Here is a 21,868-nt window from a genome sequence, read left to right on the forward strand (position 1 = left end):
CTGCAGTTTCAGGGATGGGAATCTTTTTGTCTGGTTTAATTCTTGACTGAATGAATAAAAAAGAGGGCGCAATTTTCAGTCTCCTGCTTCACTTCTACTGAAATACAATATGAAAGATAACTGGTAATGAAATAGTCCACAGCCTTTTTATTTTCATAAGTTAACATAATTAGAAGCATCCTAAAGTCTAAAGTCAGAGTTTTTTCCACCACCTATATCATACTGTTCTCAAACGCACAGTCATTATTTACTTCTATACTGTGCAACTGTTGTAGTTACGAGCTGGGATGGCTCCATACCACTCTTAACATGTCCAGTATCACAAACTTGTGTATCTATAGATCCAATCTGATCATGTCTTTTCTCTCTTAAGCTGTTAATAATACATTTGTAAAGATCGGACCTGGGCAAACTGAGACCTGGTTTCATGTGACCCACAAGGTCATCATGGAAATACCAAAAATTAAAAATCTAGCAGAGCTGCAACTGTCATTGCAACCTGCAGGCAGCATGCATGGTACACTGTAAAACACTGGTCCCTTATTAGGACCTTACATATTTGTGTCTGGCCCACAGCAGCCTGATCACTTTCTCATGTGGCCCCCCTTGATAAATAATTGTCCTCCCCTGGTATAGATTCTTAATCTTGCCACCTAAAAAAAATCAAACTGTGAAACAAATGTTTTAGGTGAGAAATACATTGCCCACAATATGACTCTGTTATTTGATCCTTCTGCTTCTTTTTATTGATTTCTTTTCACACACACAACCTTCAGCCACACTGTGATTGGTCAGCACCATTCAAACATTACAAATCACATTTAAATAAAATGCATAATTTCATAAATTGCACTCAGCTTTTGTTTTGTTTTTTTCATCAAATTATGACCTGGATACTCAAGATAATCAACAGCTTACTGTAAGCAGTTTTATGTAGGAACTACTTTCTTTCTGCAGTAGAATCAGCTGGAACTACTTTCTTTTCTACTAGAAAGAAAGTAGTTCCTACATGAAAGTGCTCACTACAAGGTGTGTGGATTATCTTGAGTAACCAGGTCATGATTTCTGGAAAGAGATGCTGGTTCTGAATTTTTCACATGTATTTTTTGGTGCCATTTAGTTCCATTATATTAGAGAGAAGGCTAGTATCACAAACCAAACATGCAGCATTCAGATAGTGACTTGGACATCACTTACCATGGCAACAGAAGATGCTTTGAAGCATTCAGGTCGGCTCTACTATACTCTTTATCTGTCACAAAAGCAGAAGAGTGCAGTGGTTTAGTTGAATGGTCCTCTGGAGCAGCAGAGTTCTCATGTATCATTGGGCGTCCTCCTGCTGTTTGGTGTAAAACGGAGTCGTCCACGTGTGTGATTTTAAGCAGCATGACCAGCTATCAGTCATCAGTCACAGTGTCATGTTATGTGTGCGGCTTTATTTGGAGTCAGATGAAAGAAGGGGTAAGCACACATCTCTCCCAGCTGGCTCAGTGAGAGCCAACATTCAATGAGTTTCCATGAATGAAGGCAGACGTGGCTCTGGTTGGGTGGTCCGACACGGATATGAACACATTTCTTAGTTGTAATTATTTCACAATAGATTCTTCTTCTACTTTGAGGTCCATCCTCCCCCCTGACTCAGTCATATGCTAATGAGGGACATTTACGTCACCATGACTTTTTGATAAACTAAGCATGACAATTAATTGTTGATGATGGAGACAAAACAAACCGAAGTTAAAGGGACATTTCATCCCAAAATCAAAAATACATATTTTTCTCCTGGCCTGTAGTGCTCTTTAGGGCTAAACGATTTTGAACAAATATCTAATTGTTATTATTTACTTATATTTATTTCTATTTTTTATTGTTAATATTTTTGGAAAGAGACAGTTGTTTAGAATTTTTCAAATGTACTTTTATGGTGCTTTGAGCACCACAAACTGAGTACATTTTAGTTCCATTATATTGAAGAGAAGGCAGACATCTCTACAGCTGATATCTGCAAAACTCTTCATCTCACACCAAAACTATCTAGATGGATAAATAACAGTACAGGCCAGAATGAAAGAGTAAATTTGACTGAACTGTCCCTTTTAAGGTCCGCTTACTTGGGCCTAGTTCTCACCCCTGGTACTTCCTCCTAGTTCAGTAGGTCATGGTGTCCTCTGCTTCCCTCTACAGACACATCCAGGTTTGCAAAAACGAGCCACTCGGCCACTTTAATGTCCTGCGTTAGTAAAGATTAGTGCATGTGTTAATCAAACTCTGTGTGGAATTTGATAGTTTCTTTTGTCAACAAGGCCAACTGGGCAGCGAGGTGAAACAAAAGTCTTTTCTGCCCAACACAGTGTGAGGGTGGATTTAATCACATGCCTTGGGACTTACTGTAATACAGTCAGCCAGAGCTCTGTTTGTTTTTTAGCCCACTTAAAAACCCCCGTCTTTACAAGTTCTCCAAGATTTTTGTCCATTTTCTGATTTTATTGATCTATTTTGAACATTTTAAAGCAATATATGTATATATGTGTGTATATTACATGTATCTGTATATATACATATGTCAAATAATGAGACTTTCATTGAAAAACATAAATTAACATTTCACGTCCATAAAGAAGTAGGAAGAAGCAAGATAGTTTTCCAGTCTTGCCCCTCTTCTGTACTTATCCATCTTAAATCAGTCACAAAGAGCCAGACTAGAAAGAACACTTTCAAATATAATCAGATTGTCTGTTTTAAAGGTATAGTTCACCCAAAAATGAAAAGTCATTATCTCCTCAACCTCATGCCAACTGAAGGTCAGGTTTTGTTTGTTAGTCCACAAAACACTGCTGGACTTTCACAGGAAAACAGTGTTACAGAATCTTCAAACAGTGGAAGTGAATGGTGACCAATGGACTAACACTGTTTTCCTGTGAAACTCCAGCAGTGTTTTGTGGACTAAAAAACTAAACTCAGCCTTCAGTCAGCATGACAGTAAGTAGATAATGACTGAATTTTCTTTTTTGGGTGAACTATGCATTTTTAAGTGCAAAAAAAATCTGCCAGTGGGATAAGCCATTTTTTCTTGGCTAGCATTCTTAAAACTAGCTTATAAATCTGGCCACTTAGAGACTGTAATGGGTCCTAAAACTAGTAAAAAATGCCAAATATGAGACTGATTTTAAAACAAAGTGAAAACGTAGTACTGTAGTGTGGATGTAGCCTTAATGAACAGCAGTCTAACACGTGTCCAGTGTTTGATGTGTGAATGGGGGGTGATGGATGACTACAGCCGCTGGACTCTTTACACTGTGCAACCCATGTAGGTAAGATGTAAAGGGGGTTTGAAAGAGTGAGGGTGAATTTCTTACATGTAAAAAGACCTACTGCAACAGTATGTCTAAATTACACGATGCTGACCCTGTCCACATAAGGACATTTCTTAGCTACCTACAACAGTACTGCTGCTTCTCTAAACTGGGTGATGGTCATCTACTGTAGGTAATACACTGATTATGGAGAAGTGCCTCATACACGCATACTTCAAATAATCTGAACTATCCCTGTGACACTTGACACTCTGAGAGGTTAGTGTATAATTGACAATTGATAATTGTGCTAATGAAGCCCCTGGTGCTCCAGGTCTGAGGAGGCTTTGTAAGTGGGTGAATCAGGCTCTAACTCTGGTCATGACACTGAGGACAACTCAGGGGACCAACAGTTTGGACTATATTTATGCTTCACACTGATTCCCCAGTGCAGTACTTTCAGATTGGAAAATTCAATATCATCCTACTGTAGCTGTATAAACAGTCACTAAAAGAACAGTTATCCAAGCTATCAATTTAATTAAGTTCTATGTTTTTGCAAGTTATCTTTTATTTACATGTTGTCTCTTGTGTTTCCAGGTGGAGCGTATTACTTGATTTCGAGGAGTCTGGGTCCAGAGTTTGGAGGCTCTATCGGTCTGATCTTTGCCTTTGCCAATGCAGTGGCTGTAGCCATGTATGTGGTGGGCTTCGCTGAAACTGTTGTGCAACTTCTTAATGTAAGTCTCTCTGTCTTTTGTGTTTTTTTTTGTGATTATTTCTGAATCTGTTGTCCACCACCGCAGCTCTCCTGGCAACTCGACTTTTCCTAAGCCCTGCAAACAGACAGCATGTAATCACAAAAAACATTCACATGCACACCTACAGGCAAGTTAGACTCACTAATTATCCTAACCTGTATGTCCTTGGACTGTGGGCGTAAACCAGAGCACCCGGAGGAGACCCACAAAGGCAAAACGCACACAGACGCCTCAGCTGGCTGGCAGCTCCAAGGGCTCCTCTGTGCTGTCCATACTGGATCATTCAGCTAATACCAATACTAATGTGCTTTTAGGTCCTTCATCGTTTTCTTCTGTTGGGATTCTGTGGTTGCCTTGGTCACATGTGGAACTGAAAAATTCAATCATCTACTAAAGGATAGGTTCATAATCTGTCTGAAGACCATAGTCAGGCCCATATGAACAGTGAAACAGGGTACTTTTCTAATGCTTCTTACGAAAGTGATGTAGGACAAAGTCTACATTTTAAAGTTTATCCAAAGTTATCTGGGAAGTGTGAAGAGGGGATTCTGTTTCTACACTGAAACAGAATCTACACTCACTGACTACATTAACATGCACACTAACTTTCCACTATTATTCAAAACATGACAATATTCTGAATTTGACACAGGTCATGTAAACAGCAGACTCTGTTTGGATGTTCTGATTCAGGCCTTATTCTCAAAACCTTTTTTTCAATTAAGACACAGGGACTATGCTGGTATTATTAAGGTTTTGACAGCATTCTTTGGACATGTGTACACTACATTCAGGTAAATCTGTGTCTCAAATGGGGTTTTTCCACAGCCTCTGGCCTTTGTACGGTCAACTCTGTGCCAACTATCAACTGAAAATACACATCGAAGAACTTGTTGTTGAAAATGTTTGCATGACATGACATTGGCATTTCATTATTATTCCATCTAACAACTTGTGTTTTTCCTCAGGCTGCCAATCTTCTCATGACAGATGAAATCAACGATATCCGAATCATCGGCACCATCACTGTAATCATTCTCCTGGGCATCTCTGTGGCAGGGATGGAGTGGGAGGCCAAGGTATGAACAGGGTCTCATCTCTGGAACCTACAAGTGCTCAAGTCCACAACAGGCCACACACAGTATGACTGATGGGTTAAGAGATCAGTGGTGACTAATGAATGTGTTAATGTGCTTCTCCGCAGGCCCAGATCTTCTTGCTCATTGTCCTCATCACAGCCATCATCAACTACTTCATCGGAAGCTTCATTCCTGTCAAGTCCAAGGAATCTGTGGGCTTCTTTGGCTATGATGGTACAACCACACACTGAAACTTCTTTTAAGACAGATTTGACATTTGTACCACCTCATATCCTTGAGAGCTATTAGCATAAAACAGTATTGACGCTGAAGGCTCCGCCAGCTGCCTTTTTGGTGTTTAAAACTCTCTTTTCCTGTCAGGTTCAATCCTGTGGGAAAACATGGGGCCGAATTTCCGAGAGCAAGAAACATTCTTCTCCGTCTTCGCCATCTTCTTCCCTGCAGCCACTGGTATTCTGGCTGGAGCCAACATCTCAGGAGACCTTGCGGTAAATAACCTGTTGCTATTAGCACAAGCCTCTTGAAAAATTATTATAAAGCTGACTAAAGCTGTCAACCTGCTACAAGATAAATATTAGTTCTGCTTTTATTATTTTATTTACTCTGTTGGAAATAATGAAAACTGAGATTTGGCTGAGGTTCCTCATACTTGGAGTCAGAGGATTATCATCATCTTAAAAGCCCTTTATTGATAAGAATTAACAATATAATAAACTTTATTTACACTGTATAGCACATTTCCCACGCAAAGTTATAAAGTGGTTTATAAGACAAAATAAAAAACAGCATTGCAGGTATAAAAGCATGCTGATTGATGTTTTTAAAACAGATTTAAAAGAGGAAAAAGGATTTGCCAGCCTCCTCAAGGATGTTGTTCCAAGGAGTGGGGGCCCCAACAGAAAAGGCCCTGTCACCCTTGTTCCCCAGCCTGGATTGTGGGATAGCTAACTGAGAACCTCAGGTTACAACTGGGCACATATGATGTCAGAAGATCAAAGATGTATTGAAGTTCTAGTCCAGAGTCAATTCAAGTCGATTCTAAATTTAACTGGAAGCTAATGAAGAGTAGCTAAAAAAAGACTAATGTGCTTTTTATTGTTTGGCTGCTGCATTTTGGACAAACTGTAGTTAATGTAAACTCTGTTGACTCAGACATGTGTAAAGAGAGAAGCTACAAACACGTATCGTCTCAAGATTTCTACTGAATAAAACTGAAGTGATCTTGGAGAGTTTTGCGAGCTGCATAAAACAAGACTCAACAACTGCATTAACATTGCTCAGGCTGAAGTTGTTGACAAAAATAATTAAATGGTTATAATTAGGGGCAGAGCCACGATGTGTTGAAAAATGAGTGATTCCAACCCAGGGTTTTTGCAGTTAGACTGTAGATTGCTTGTAGTCTGAAGTCTGTGCTGTGGTCATTTGTTGCAGGACCCCCAGATGGCCATCCCCAGAGGAACCCTTTTGGCCATATTGATCACAGGAATAGTCTACCTGGGTGTTGCCGTTTCAACAGGTGCTGTACTACAGTATATGTGATGTTTTCTGCATTTTTTGAAGTGTATCAGGCTTCTTTACTGAGTTTCAATATGTGCATAATCCCTTTTTCACACCAGGCGCCTGCATCGTGAGAGATGCCACTGGAATTGAAGCTAATGACACAATCTCGGCCAACTGCACTAAAGCTTCATGCAAATTTGGCTATGACTTCTCTGTTTGTACTGAAGAAGGAAACTGCCAATATGGACTCCATAATGACGTCCAGGTATGAGGCAGCTCTATCAGAAGATGATGTTTGAAGTTTAAAAGGAACTTTTCACAAACAGAGGCTAAAATAAAAGTCAAACAATTCAATTTCTGTTTAATCTTCTGTTCAGGTGATGAGTGTGGTTGCTGGTTTTGGGCCAATCATCACTGCTGGAATCTTCTCTGCCACTCTGTCCTCAGCTCTGGCCTCTTTAGTCAGCGCACCCAAAGTTTTTCAGGTAAGATCAAACAAACTAAATCAAGGTATGGAGCGAACTACACTAATAACCAATGAGCCATCTTTCAGTTTGGGATCGTAGTAAATTTAGTAGTTTTTAAAATAGAAGAACTAAAACACTGATTTTCCGTTTCCACAGGCGTTATGTAAGGACAACATCTATCCCGGCCTGGGCATGTTCGCCAAAGGCTATGGCAAGAACAACGAGCCCCTCCGAGGCTACATCCTCACCTTCGGTATCGCTCTGGCCTTCATCCTCATCGGTACGGCTGCACACACTGCTCATTTGTACTCCAATAGTTAAGATCAGAAACATAAAGTCTAAAAGCTTAGAGGCTCATGCTGCAGTATTCAATACATTGCACTGGATTAACAACTGGTCTATAATTTCAGAATTATTTCCTGGAAATAACAATGTAATTTGGTACTAATTATGGGCAAAATAAAGGCAGTCTTCAACCAAATAATTTAACCTATTTGAACAGAAATTAGCCACAATATTTCCGCCCCGTGTACTGAGGCTGAGAGTCCTCTGAAGCCGTCTTGAAACTAAAGGCATAATAGCCCCCAAAATGTATCAAATATGATGCTGACAGTTCTTAAACATTGATTAAATAATGAACATTACTTTTATAAAGTTGGATTAATGTCAGTCTCACTTTTAAATGTGTTTTGGTGGAAAAAAAAAAAGAGTTTGGAATCTTTTTGCACCTCATGATTAGGTTCAATTCTGATTCAGAGAACTGTGATGTGATCATAAAACGATTATTGATGCATCAAAATATGAAACTTTTAAGCCAGGGGGTGCCAGTCAGATTGTATCCATCTGCAGCTGATCATGCTCAACCATACTCACCAAAACTCAAGAAGTAATCTAGTTTAGAACTTAAACATGACACACATTTACATCTGTTACATTTCACTGTCTGTAAATAACGTACAGACGGTCACAATGCTGAGAACTGGGTTGTAAATTTCTGATTATTGACTTTTCAGCATCAGTTCATAATCTTTCAAGAGAGAATTGTGATGCATCTGAGAGTCACTTATTTTTTCCATCTATATATTGATCATGCTTTAAGAGCTACACAACAAAACCAACACTGGACCAATAACCCTTTCAGGCAAACTGTGCATGCACTTTTTTGCCAGTATGGATGTGAAATAGGTCTTAAATTGCATTCATAATGGTCTTAAGGTCTTTTAAAAGTCTTAAATTTAACTTGTTGAAACCTGCAGAAACCCTGCAGTGTGTGTGCAGGGGAGCAGAGAGAAAGAGGTTTTTAAAAGTCTGTGTTCAACTCTCAGGACTTTTGTAGCTTCCAAATGAATCTCTGTGGTTTGAAGTTTTATAGTCAAACTCTGCAGCACAAACCAAGTCTAGCAGCATGTGTGTTTGAGACTGGAGCAAAACAAAACTGGAGCAACAAGCTTTTCTTACTTCCACTGAAAAGGGGTGAAAATAGTTTGTCCACCTGGGTGTCAGGTCACCCGGAAGTGAGTGCTGATTGCACGCTTTCCCACTGAAGAAAAAGCTAGACGTTAGAGGATATTAGTGGGTTTTTTGTTCAGTGTAAAAGGAGCTCAAATGTTGGTGATGGTCCAGCAAATGGACTGACTGACACAGATCTCAGCAGGGTAAAGCCAGTGAATGTGTCTTGCTGAAAGGACTGGAGGACATGAGACTGCAGGTCTGACTTTTGGCTCTGTCTGAGTTTACTGTTTGATGTTTTCTTCTTGCAGCTCAGTTGAATGTAATCGCCCCGATCATCTCCAACTTCTTCTTGGCGTCCTATGCCTTGATCAACTTTGCTGTGTTCCACGCATCACTGGCCAACTCACCAGGTAAGATCAAGAGCCAGAAATGTTAGAAAATAAGAAGGATGACATGCTCGATCAAGACGTTGAGACACCAGAGGAGCTCATCGTAAGAGACGCCCCCCTGCCTGAGTGTAAAAATGAGCAGCTGTGATAGCAGAGTCACGAGATGTATACTGAACAGTGATTGTGATGGGAAATGAAGGGGTTTCAAGAGGAATTACCTGAAGCACTCAGACATGTCCTGAGCTCAGAGCTGCTGTTTTACAGCTCACAGGACCAGCCGGTCTTCTCTCACTGCAGCTGGAAGAGCTGACAGGAAATCAGAGGTTTTCTAGGTGCACTGCAGCAGCAGTCACATGATCATTTACACCACTTGCTACTTTTTCAACAGGGATATTGATTGTAAATATAGTGTAATTTGTTTTCTGTGTCAGGGCAGGCCACACCAGGAACAAGAACTCTTACAATAACAATGTGAGCATCCACACTGATGAATGATAACACTGTAAACATGCATGTGCTGTGTTTGATGCTTAGGGAAGGGATAATGATGAGCAAAAGAACACAGTTCACAAAGTCCTTCAAAGATGAGAGGAGCTAGGAGAGTCCAACACTCTGACAGAGGAGTTGTCTTATGAGGACAAATTTTCTTCTTATTTTTGAATGAGTCAACATCAGTTCAGCACATCAGCAAGGACAAAACGATAGTTCACACAAAAATGAAATTCAGTCATTATCTACTCACCCTCATGCTGAATGAGGGTCAGATTTATTTTGTTAGTCCACAAAACACTGCTGGAGGAAAACAGTGTGGCAGAATCTCCCAGACAATGGAGGTGAATGACGACCAGTTTTCAAACGTAAAACCCAACAGGAAAAAAGACATAAAATGACTCCATACTGGTCACGCATGCACATCGTCACACCACACACACCCAGTTCAGACAGTGTGCTTGTGAATGTGGCTCGAAGTGAAGGATCTACAGTGAAGATTCATGATAAAAAACATGGTGTCAATAACATTTTTTTAGTCAGCTTGGGACACAGTAGTTTCAGGAGGAAGTTATGAAAAAGTTTATGAAAAAGAACATTTCCCAGTAATATTAATGCATTTAATGTGTACTTGTAGTGTGTAATTATTATATGTAGTGTGATATTTTTAGAAACGAGGCAAGTGAACTCTCCCATGTCCAATCACTATGGTGTATTGAAATATGTTTCTGTGTGTGTGTGTGTGTGTGTGTGTGTGTGTGTGTGTGTGTGTGTGTGTGTGTGTGTGTGTGTGTCAGATGAGTCATTTTACATGATTCTCTGGGTGATGATGATTCTGACTGACAGTTTTGTTACATTGGGACAAAAAGCCTCTGGCACTTTGAAGCCTTTTAAATGTAGTGAGCATCATGTCAGTGTTGTTTGGTTTGGCTGAGCTGTTTAATGACAGATGCAGATCAGAACAGTTTGTCAGAAGCTTTAACACTCCTGGAACAAAACACGAGCATGAATTATCTCCTGGCTCACACACACTGACTTCGGTCAGTTTACAGTGAGCAGAGAACCGACCTCTGCTCATAGAACTGCATCAAAATATCTCAATGTGTCAGAGGTGATATACAGTGTGCAAAACATGCTACCTTATATATTTGCTAGTTAATTTTCCTTTAAAGGGTCAGTTCACCAAAATTATAGAAAAGCATCATCTTTAAACCTTCAGTGGCATACATCTATACAGAAGGTTTTGTTTTTATTTGTCCAAATTTCGAGTTATTGGATACAATTTAACTAAGTTTGTGAATTGAATTGAAAAAAGACAGAAATACGTCAACAGACACACATTTTTCCAGAAACAATGTTACTCTTTTTGTCCTTTTATTAACAAAAATATACATTCAGGTAATGATAGCAGACTGGTCAGTTTATTCATCAGTTGAAAGAATTAGCTTTGATTCCATAAGTAACTTAACAAAAGGCCAAAAACAAACTAAACTAGAAAGGATGAGGTTTAATAAGGGACTGCTATTCTATATTGAGATTTGTAAAATAATATTGAACACTAACCTTAAAGGGAAAATTCACCACATTTAATATGGATGTCTAGTCAGTGTTGATCGTAAACATAGTCAATTAAAGGAATAAATTCCTTAGTGCTGCTATACTTACTGAGAGAGCTGAGTGCTCCTGCTGCAAAAGCAGCTGTTCTTCCTGCATCCAGTGATGTCAGAATGATGTCACTGGTTTTAAGGAAGCACTGCGGGCTATTGCAACTTGGATTTTTAGTCTCCTTCTGCTCATAAATTCATCCTGATATGTGTTTGCACTACTGGTGCAGCTCTGAGAGCAGGAGAAATTTGTTTTCATGATCAGTGTAGCAGCACTGAGGAATTTATTATTATTTATTAATTATGAGTCTCGCTCCTTTCAGAACCTCAGCTGACCTTCTCCTTTCCTGTTTCCTGTTTCCTGCAGGCTCCTTACATATACTATGTGCTCAGCTTGTCTACACTAAAAAGTCCAACATTTTGGAGAGGGTTAAAAGCCGTTGCTGTAAAAGGACTCATACAGTACCTATAATCACGTCTTAAGTTAGCAACACACTAGCTAACTAGCTAACTAATCTACAGCTACATCAGTTAGTGGTATTTTTTTATTTTGCTCTGTAGCAAAACTAAGTACCTAATTTATATCAATTGTTAGCCAGCTAGTTACGTCTGATAGCTAATGTTAGCAAAACACTGGCTAACTAGTTAGCTAATCTACATTAGCTAATTAAATCTGATAGCTAGTGTTAGCAAAATGCTGGCTAAATAGCTAGCTAATCTACATCAGTGGTTCACTAGCTTGTTACCTAGCATTTTGTTAATGTTAGCTAACTAAGATGTGACTATATGTTGCTTTTACAGGTCCTCCAGCAGCTTTGAACTACCTTCTAAATTAGTTTTTCTTTTCAACATATATTAGCCTAGCACATAGCATATCTAAGTATAGGAAACGGGAAAAGAGACCAAACTTGCTCAATGGTTATTGGAGCACAGAGCAAAAAGAGGCAGGACTTAGGACAGGTAAATTCAACACTGACTAGACATCTGAAATAATCAGAAATCTCAAAACGTGGACAAATGAAATCTAAACTAAATGCATGGATAGATACCACTGTATGTAAATGAGAAAATATTTACATTTTCTGTCATTTGGGATAAGTGTGTCTTTAGCCTGTCATGAACAGCTGAATGAAATGTTTTTTATATTGAGTTGTGTGCTTTCTTCCCCCTCGATACCAAAGCTCTAGCAGAACTCCAGGTACAGATTCTCTGTCTGCTTCTAATTCCTCCGAGCAGGTCATGTAATTACATGGACTTAAATGGTACATGAGTCAATTAGAGGCAAGCAGTAATACACACATTAACTAATGGATTTTACTGCCTCTGCAACCACAACACTATAAAACCCCATTCGGTGCTCCGGCCCCATCAGGGCCAATCTCTCCCCACTCTCGGGGACACATAAAACCCCTGCATGGGCCTGAGAAGAACAGCACCATCAATGTACCCTTTATGTCCTGTCGTTTGTTTTAGATTCCGTCATTGTGTAACCACACACAGTCTGATTATATCCCATCACTAAAATCTTGCTAGTCTAGATTCTGTGGTATTCAATAAATAAATCTGGTCCCTAATAGCTGGTGTAATCCTCTGGTCTCCAGTCTAACAGGCTGCTAACTCCCATTCTTTAACCCTGGCACATATCCAGCTCCAACTTTAACTTTATCCATGCTCTTTAACAGCAACATGTCATATCTGCAGACCATGTTACTGATGAAAATGTTCCCTTTCACGGAGGATGACCACGGTTCCTCCTGAGTTTAGTCAGCTCTGACTTCATTTGGTTCCAGTTAAGGAGTCCTCTACTCAACCTTAACATGAAGTGCATCTCCTCAGTTTATATTACTTATTAATTTTTTCAAACACCCTCACAGTCTGTTTGTCCTTTGCCTTTTGTTGCGTGTTGTGACTTGTTTTCCTGGGTGCTGCAGGGTGGCGTCCCAGCTTCAAATACTACAACATGTGGGTTTCTCTGGCCGGAGCTGTGCTGTGCTGTGTGGTGATGTTTGTCATCAACTGGTGGGCTGCTCTCCTCACCAACGTCATTGTTCTGGGTCTGTTTATCTACGTCAGCTACAAGAAGCCTGGTGAGTTTTCATCGAACACATTGTTCATGATGACATTTCTTGTTGAATTCTGGAATTTCAGTCATTGGTGCAAAACACATGTAGACTAGATTGCACCAACAAGGATTCATTTTTAAATGTGAAGAAATCATGGTTTTACTTTGAACTATTTTACACTATACTTTCAAACTGTCTTAAAATGAACAAGGATGAAATTTAAACCTTTCATAGTTTTTTAGCAAAAATATAAATAAAAAAAATAAATAAACATCCCCAAAGTATGAGAAACTGCTATTTTCACTCTTTTTTTACTTACGTACTTACTTACTTACTTTACTTCCTGGGGACACAATTTCTTGAAATGACAAAATTGCGACCCAAGTAACAATGAATAATGAATTCAAAATTTAAATGTCTAAATTCTGGTAAGAGTTAATTTGTGCATAAATGAATGTTCCTGACCATTCTGACTGCCATTTTTGCATCACCCTATATTATGTTCATGCTCACTCATTTTAAATGCTTTATAAAATGTGTTCTGCAGATATAAATCTTAAATTTGCAGAATTTCCTTCATAGTTGTTTATTTATTTGGGGACCCAAATAAAGTCTCCTGTCTGCGTGGAACAATAATGTATCTCTGATATGTTTTCTCAGTTAAAAAGTATAATTTCCACATTAAAATCCTTGAAAAAGTCTACTCCTTCTACCTCATTAAAAATTCCACTATCTGTTAATATGCAAATGATGTTAATTTACAAAGTTTTCCTGTTGAACACGTGACATCTCCAACTTCACTGTGAAGTCCATTACCAGTGGATGTGCACTGGTGGCTTTATGTTTCCACATCACACCAAGATTGACTTTCTAACTAGTTGGGATGTCACAAATCCTGCTTGTAGGCCTGCCCCTTAAAATCAGATGTTCAGCGAGCTCAGAGAAACTTTTCACTTTCAGCAGATGGATGTGACAACAGCCTTCTAATATAAAACTCTGCACAGACATCAGTCTGCACAGTGAGGCTCAAACATCCAACTGCAGGAACAAGATATAAACATGCTTTTGAGGGGAGGGGACTTTAAAGTTAAAATCATTCTATGTGGAATGAAATAAAAATGTAAAAGACTTGGAACAGATGAAAATGTTAGCTTAGCATCACCAAAAGTGAAAAACATACACTGTCTAGCAGGTTGTATTTATATATCGTATTTCAAGCTGATACTGAGCTGTCAAGTTGTTCCACCCCCAACACACTTCCTTTGCACCTCTTCAAACACACGGCCAGCCCTGCAGCTCTGCACATGCACCTGTGTGCACACTCAGTTTGACATGCAGCTACACACACATGCAAGGCCTTCTCCATGCCTGTAACACCGCATGGGTCAATTGACCCATAAACACAATTTCTAACTGCACTGTTTGTCTCTGCCTGCATGCGTCCTCCGCTCCAGATGTGAACTGGGGCTCATCCACCCAGGCTCTGACCTACCACCAGGCCCTGACCCATACTCTGCACCTCAGTGGAGTGGAGGACCACGTCAAGAACTTCAGGTACCAAGAAGCACCCTACTAACTAACCAACTAACTAACTAACTAACTAACTACACATGCACGATTAAAGCTCTGAAAAAATCCAGCAATCTTGTGTGGATGGTCAGAGTTATGACCATGTATGCTAATATTTTACCATAGACATTATCATGCTAATCAGACCTATATCGTTATTTTACAATAACGAGTTTTCAACAGAGCGATGTAATAATTCCTGAAATTTTATAGAGCTGTTCTATATATCAGTGCATGTTAAGATACCTTGGTAAGCCTACTGGGCGTTGTTTGAAAATGTTCAATACCCAGGTGTTCTAGTACCAACACTAAAACAATGCTTTTTTGATATCTTAGTTTGGGGAACATTACCATGTTCTAACCCTCTCAGTTAAATCACTCTTTAAATACAATTGAAAAGATGATTCACCCCTAAATCAAAAATACACATTTTTCCTCTGGCCTGTAGTGTTATACATCTATATAAATAGAATTGCAGAGTTTTGGAGATATCAGTTGTAAAGATGTCTGGCTTCTCTTCAATATAATGGAACTAGATGACACTCAGCTTGTGATGCTCCAAGTTTGACAAGTTTCCTGATTTGGGTCAGGAACCATCTAATCAAGTAACAAGTAAACAGGCCTAAGAGAAAACCAAGAAACCATGACAAATCTTGCAAGAGGCTTGCAAATTTGGGGTTTCTTTCTAGACCCAACCAGCAGACACTGTGATAGACAGATACAATGTTCCACAGCAGTCGCCGGATTTGTCAACAAAATGCTAAATGATAATACTGAATCATTAAGCCTTATCTGTGGCAATAAGTAACCAAGTATCCAGTGTGAACCAGACACTGAACTTACTTCATCAATCAATTCTGCAGTTTTACCACTTCACAGTAAATGAAGCAAATGGCCCTAAAGCAGCTGCTATTATTCAGATATCCGCCATGTTCCATGTGTTCATTCTCTGCATGCTTGCACATGTAGCGCATGTAGCACATGGTGCAGTACTGCTGCGTATTAGTGATAGTGTGTCTTTGGACGGTTCCCATGGCAGCAAACCAAGCAGGAGATTAAAAGGCATCTGATGGTGTCTTCAGAATGACTCGTGTGTTCCTCTGAGCTCCCTCTTGTCTCCTCTCAGTGCTCCATTAAATCCCATGGTGCTTAACATATTTGCTTTGATGTGCGCTACTCTGCTCCTGTTTTTCTTTGTGTCCTCCGCTAAGACGACTAGAGGCCGCAGTGAAGGTTGGAGGGAAAACTGGCTGCTCATGTAACAGATGAGAATGATTAAATAAATGACATGTCCAGTAAAAGCTGACACTAATGCTGACATGTTGGTGTGTTCTCCTGGATGTGTGTGACTGCAGACCCCAGTGTCTGGTGATGACCGGTTACCCCAACTCTCGTCCAGCCCTTCTCGACCTGGTCCACACCTTCACCAAGAATGTGGGTCTGATGATCTGTGGCCATGTTCGCACAGTGAGTACACGCTCTGTTCTTGTTGTTCTCCTGCCTTCTGTGATCATTAAACAGAGTCTCTAAAACCCACAAATGGTCCTGCATTACTTCAGACAACCATGAAGCTGCTGACTCAGATAAATAACATTACTGATGATGAAAGCGTTTCATTAAATTATGCAGATGTTTTTGAAAAGAAGCTTTCAGACAGACATTGAGGATGTCTGTGTGATAGGAACTTATATATGTATATTGGGCTGTAATGAAAGATTATTTTCATTATTTCTTGATTAATTGATTAGATGGTCTATAAAATGTTAAAAAATGTTTCCCAAAGCCCAAGATGTCTTCTCCTTCTTTTTTTGTCTTTAAATGACAAAGACAATGGTGAAAAATGTTGAAGATAGCATCCTCAAATGTCTTGTTTTACTCACAACTCAGATATTCTGATAACTGTCTTAGAAGACTAAAGAAACCAGAAAATATTCAGATTTGAGAAGCTTAAAACGGAGAATTTTGATATTTTTTCTTTAAGAAAATACTCAAAATGATTAATCGAGTTGATAATTAATTTAACAGTTGATTAATAATCGATTAAGCAATTAATGGTTGCAGCTCTACACAGTTCTTCTGTTTGTCTGTCTCCCACAAAGGCTGATGTCATTGACCAGTAACTAAACTGAAAGAGAGGTTCAACTATCTGTGTGGCCTCCTGGATCAGATTACACCAGCTATGTGTTAATCCATCACTTAGTGAGTCTGTTAAGTCTCACTAAACTCTTCACAGCTGCTAGGTAGTGTGAGAGTAGTGTGTCCCACCCAAACATAAGTATGGTTTTAATTTGGACAAGGCTTAGCAAAGTGTTGATTGTAGGATATGACACATCTGCACCTCCCAACAGAGGTGGGACTAAGTCATTGTTTTGCAAGTCTAAAGTCTTAAATGTTGAGTTTTGTGTCTTAAACAAGTCATAATATTACTTTGCAAGGCAGCCTGAATCCATCTTGCCAGGCCTCAAGTTATCTGTTTGTGTGTATACCAAAAGTGGTGCAGCCAATCAGCATCCTTGCAGGGACTACTGTCAGCTACGGGCGTAGTTTTTAGGTGTGATGACAGCGAGTATTTCTTTGTTGAAAGAAGAGCAGAGAATGGCAGTGAAGGCTTTCCTCCGTAGAAAAGATGTTTTTGTCCTTCACCTGACCAGCCTCAGCAAGAGTTTGATCTAATTAGTTGAATTTAGGCTGTGTTAGACGTGATAGACAGATGGTTCATCCAGTCACCTTTCAAGTGTTTTTTGAAAGTGCCTGCCCTTTTCCAAACAGTTTCTAAGGATGCCATGTTAACAACAGAGCCTCGACTTAATGTTCTTTGTGCAACTTCAGATGTTGAAAAAAGTTGGATGCAGTTTTGTTTTGTTGACCACCTCGTAATTTTAGTAAACGAAATGATCTTTGGTCCCATTTTTTTTTTTTACGAACTTGAGCTCAATAGCGTAACATTAGTTTTTCATGGTTCTTTCCTGCAAATTGATTGGATGTTGTCAGACTGATTCAAACAAAGTGGATCTGAAGTATTTAGTGTCCACTTGCTGAGAATGAATAATGCTATTGTTAGCTGATTCAGGAAATTAAGGAAAATGGTTTGTTGGTTTCACATTTTATAAATAGCAGATTTTGCACTTCTACAGACTGATTCTAGACTGATATATATCAGTCTAGAGACTGTCTCTAAAATAACATTCTGTAAATTAGATCTTTTAAAAATGATATGATTTTTAATTCCTTGCTGTAGATCAGGGCTGAGCGATATGGACAAAATTATGTATCATGAAATTTTTGACCAAATACCTCAGTGTTAATATTGCAACAGTATTGTAGCAGGGTTAAAATTAAGACAGCTGTGAATGAATTTCAAGGCCTTTTTCACATCCATACTGGCAAAAAAAGTACATACACAGTTCACATTAGTGTTACTGTTCAAAGTTGGTTTGCAGTTGTTACAGCATAATCAATACAATTGTTTCCCAGAACCATATTTAAGAGCAAGACTGAAGTTAAATCCACATTAATACTTCATAGTTTTTAAGACCTGTCAGAATCGTCTTTAAGACATTGTAAGACATTATAAGGCCTTAAATTCAAACAGACTTTTTAAGACTTTAATGAAACCCTGTAGGGTTTGACTAAAATATGAACACAAGATTTCTGATAGATAATCATCGGAAATGAGGATATAATGACTAAGTGAGGAAAGAAAAATAAAAGAAGAGCTAGAGCAGTCTGATAAATCCATAAATTACACCACCCTACTGTAATGTGGCCTTTAAAACCAGGAAAAGACAAAGCTAATGCCATATCACAATATAACAATATTCAAAATCAAAAAGACAATATCTAGTCTAATATCACTATATTGATATATTGCCCAGCCCTATTGTGCAGTCCAATCAATATTTTCTCCTCCTACTTTAAGTTAATTCACTGTTTATTCATTTGATGGTAATTTTCCAGTTAAAACATCATCCAAGCTGCGTGTGCTCAGACTCTCAGCACAGAGCTCAGAGCTCAGTAATGAGCACTTCAGTGGTGATAGGGTAGAAGCATTTGTTCCTCTCCTGTTTGTACAGTGTAAAAAGCCTTGTACAAATCCCCCGCCAGGCATAACTGCTACACAATGGAAAGTCCATTTTGATTGGATGAATGAGGCTCTGTGCAGTCCAGCAGCTCTCTGGCTCTACAAGTGGCCTCTGATCTGCCCTCCTGCCTGCTACTGCTGCTTCCATTAGGCCTGAGAGGGAGCTCAGCTCAAGTTAACTGGTGTAAACATTTCCAGCTAATGGCACGACAGCTTCCTGACTGAAGAGCGTCTTTGTGAGCTCTTTTCTTCAGAAATAAACAAAGACCTTGATGATGAGATTCAGAGCAGGACTGTGGTCTACATGTTTAATTCTCCAGCAAAAGATCCGGTTAAATTAAGCATCCTGTGGTGGAAATGTGGACTTTTCATTTGTGACAAAATTCCAGCACTGCTAAATACAAAGCTTTGGGATTAGTTATATTTTCTGTGTGTGTGTGTGTGTGTGTGTGTGTGTGTGCCTCCCCACAGGGCTACAGAAGGCCAAACTTCAAAGATTTGGCCACAGACCAGGCACGGTACCAGCGCTGGCTGCTGAAGAATGAAAGCAAGGCCTTCTACACGCCGGTGTTTGCCGAGGACATGAGGCAGGGCACACAGTACCTGCTGCAGGTGGGTAAAACAGCCCCGACACACCGGTGCTGGATCAGCCTCTCTAATGCATTCAGCCTGTGTTGCTCTGGAGGATATCACTGAGTAAACGGCAAACAGTGAGGAAGCATTGTTCAAACCTCCTGTAGACTCAACAAGCACCAACAGCCAGCAGTGTTGGCTCAGTGCTCTCTCTTTTTGTTTTTATTACTGTTCAGCATGTTTGAAATGATTTGTCCTGGTTGAAGGCAGTTCTATTTATTGTGTAAGAGGCTACAGACTTTATTGACTCTGTATGTCCTTTAACTGCCTCAAAATATGTTAAATCAAAGTAATTTAGTTTTATAGCCCAGAATCAAATACAAGGTCTAATTAAGCTATGCAGAAATATATAAACAGTGGTTCTCAAGGGAAAAAAGAAATAGGAAACAATTCAGCAGAGAGACTCCCTGTGAAGTTTAAGATAAGACCAGCATGAAAAGACCTACAACAACAATGGGCCTCATTCAAGAACATGTTGACATTCTTATCTTAACAATCGACACATATGAACATTAGCTCAATCTTAACTTCAGATACCTGTGTAAAGGATCCACCTGTGTGTATCTGAGTGCACATGCATGAGACTTGTAAATTAGCATAATTAAGGCCCCAATAATACCATATAAGGTTTATTCATGAAAATGGCATCAAAGAGTAAAAAAGAACTTTACAAGTTTAGAGATTCATTCTGCTTTCAGAGATCTATAAAAGAAAATCTGTCATTTTAACAGCAGATTGATTGATTGATTGATTTTAGACTGATGAAATGTTAAAGATTTGAAAAAATAAAATTCCTCCAGACTGATTAAATTTTACTTGATGGATAAATGAACATTCCTGACCAGTTTTACTGCCATTTTTGCATCAACCAGTTGATCGTTGGTGTCATAAATTATCGGTGAAGGAAAGTGCTTAGTGTTTGCAACCCTACTTCCTTTTGAAGATGTAATTTCATTTCTATAAAGAATCAAGAATTTTTTTAAACAAATGTTACTCTAACAGGTGGTAATAGGGCTTTTTCCAGGGACTATTTTGAGCAGCGGATGAATCCATATTTGGTGCTCTAGTGAGTATTCGAGGCAGCAGGACAGTGTGTGTGAGATTGAGTCAAAATAAACTCCAGTGTGTTTATGGTAATGAAGGAACATGTCAACCAGCGCAACAGTATGACTAACTGATGGGTTTTTCATGCAGGAAGAAGATATATCAGGCTTGATACACTTTACTAACAATACATTTCAGTAAGAAACAATCATTTGATTTGTTAACAAAAAGGAGAATACAGAATTTGTTATTCTTTATTCTGAATATGGTGTTAAACATCTGAAATTGAAATAGTTTTAAAACCCTTAAACATTTTGTTCTGTCCTTCAGGTGAGACATGCTCTGAAGGCACAACAGGTTCTTTCATAACTTAATAATGTTCATGGCAACAAAACGAAGGTGAGACTTGCAGGCACCTGTGAAACTGAGCTAGTGCTCAGAGTGTTCACAGAGGTGAGTCATGCTCAGTGCTGCCAGCGTTTCCATCTCAAGTGTTAGAACTGGTCGTGATAACGAGCCTGAGAGTGAATGAAGTGAACCTGGTAAGAACTGGCACACGTAACAGACTCAGCAGTCCGACCAGAATGTCTCCATTTTTGTTTGCTTCTCTTGAAGGACAGAGTCACCTATTGTTAGGCAAGTTAGTTGGCTTGTCTCCAGCAATTCTGTGGAAAGCTGGTTTGGTTAAGCAAAAAAAAAAAATATATCCCCCATGTCTCTTGTGAAAATATAGGCCAACTTTGTAAGAGCCCCCATGCCCAAAAATTGGGTCTTAATTTATGTTGTTTTGAGGATTTAACCTATTTTTGACCTTCTAATTGAAGACAGACACAGATTTTGAGCTCAGTTTTTCTTACTGGGGGCTTCATGTTCCGCTCTAATAAAAGCTTATCTTAAGCAGTAAAACAGCAAGAAGCTGCTGCTGCTGAAGATGCTGTAGGTCATCTAAGAGGTCAAAAGCTCAACTAACTGGCAAGAAATGAGTCGTGTGAATTCATGTGATTGTGATTTCTCCTATTCTCCCTCTCAGGCTGCTGGCCTCGGTCGCCTCAAGCCGAACACGCTGGTGATGGGCTTCAAGAATGACTGGAGGGACGGAGACATGATGAACGTGGAGACATACATCAGTATGATCCAGTAAGTTGCTTCACAAAAACATATTAAAACCTGAGTGGGAAGAGTCAGCAGTCATATTATTGTCTCCTGTACAATGTCTTCTCTGCCAGAGATAACGGGAGACACAACAATCACTCACTCACTGAGGTCAAACAAATGGAGACTGTTTTTTTTTCTCTGCTGGAAAATTAGATGTGAAAAGGTCAAGTCAGCTGACTTTTGTGGACGAGATAAATTTGATTAAAGGTAAAGGTCAGCTGTATTGTCACATATATTATATATATTATATTATATATAATATAATATA

General features: G+C 39.2%; 1 protein-coding gene across 1 annotated transcript in view; it reads left to right on the plus strand.

Moving 5' to 3' along the window:
- Window positions 1–21,868, plus strand: part of slc12a2 (solute carrier family 12 member 2) — a 90,409-nt gene that overhangs the window by 41,154 nt on the left and 27,387 nt on the right. Inside the window, exons 5-18 of the mRNA XM_084745326.1 lie at window positions 3,894–4,033; window positions 5,023–5,133; window positions 5,259–5,367; window positions 5,515–5,642; window positions 6,586–6,670; window positions 6,771–6,919; window positions 7,032–7,139; window positions 7,278–7,401; window positions 8,882–8,983; window positions 12,987–13,142; window positions 14,573–14,672; window positions 16,043–16,154; window positions 19,240–19,380; window positions 21,476–21,582. Of these exons, the coding sequence (XP_084601452.1) occupies window positions 3,894–4,033; window positions 5,023–5,133; window positions 5,259–5,367; window positions 5,515–5,642; window positions 6,586–6,670; window positions 6,771–6,919; window positions 7,032–7,139; window positions 7,278–7,401; window positions 8,882–8,983; window positions 12,987–13,142; window positions 14,573–14,672; window positions 16,043–16,154; window positions 19,240–19,380; window positions 21,476–21,582 (1,672 nt within the window). The remainder of the gene's footprint in view (window positions 1–3,893; window positions 4,034–5,022; window positions 5,134–5,258; window positions 5,368–5,514; window positions 5,643–6,585; window positions 6,671–6,770; window positions 6,920–7,031; window positions 7,140–7,277; window positions 7,402–8,881; window positions 8,984–12,986; window positions 13,143–14,572; window positions 14,673–16,042; window positions 16,155–19,239; window positions 19,381–21,475; window positions 21,583–21,868) is intronic.

The sequence above is a fragment of the Lutjanus erythropterus genome, chromosome 20 (genome assembly GCF_056507025.1).
Source record: "Lutjanus erythropterus isolate fLutEry1 chromosome 20, fLutEry1.hap2, whole genome shotgun sequence".
NCBI lineage: Eukaryota > Metazoa > Chordata > Actinopteri > Lutjaniformes > Lutjanidae > Lutjanus > Lutjanus erythropterus.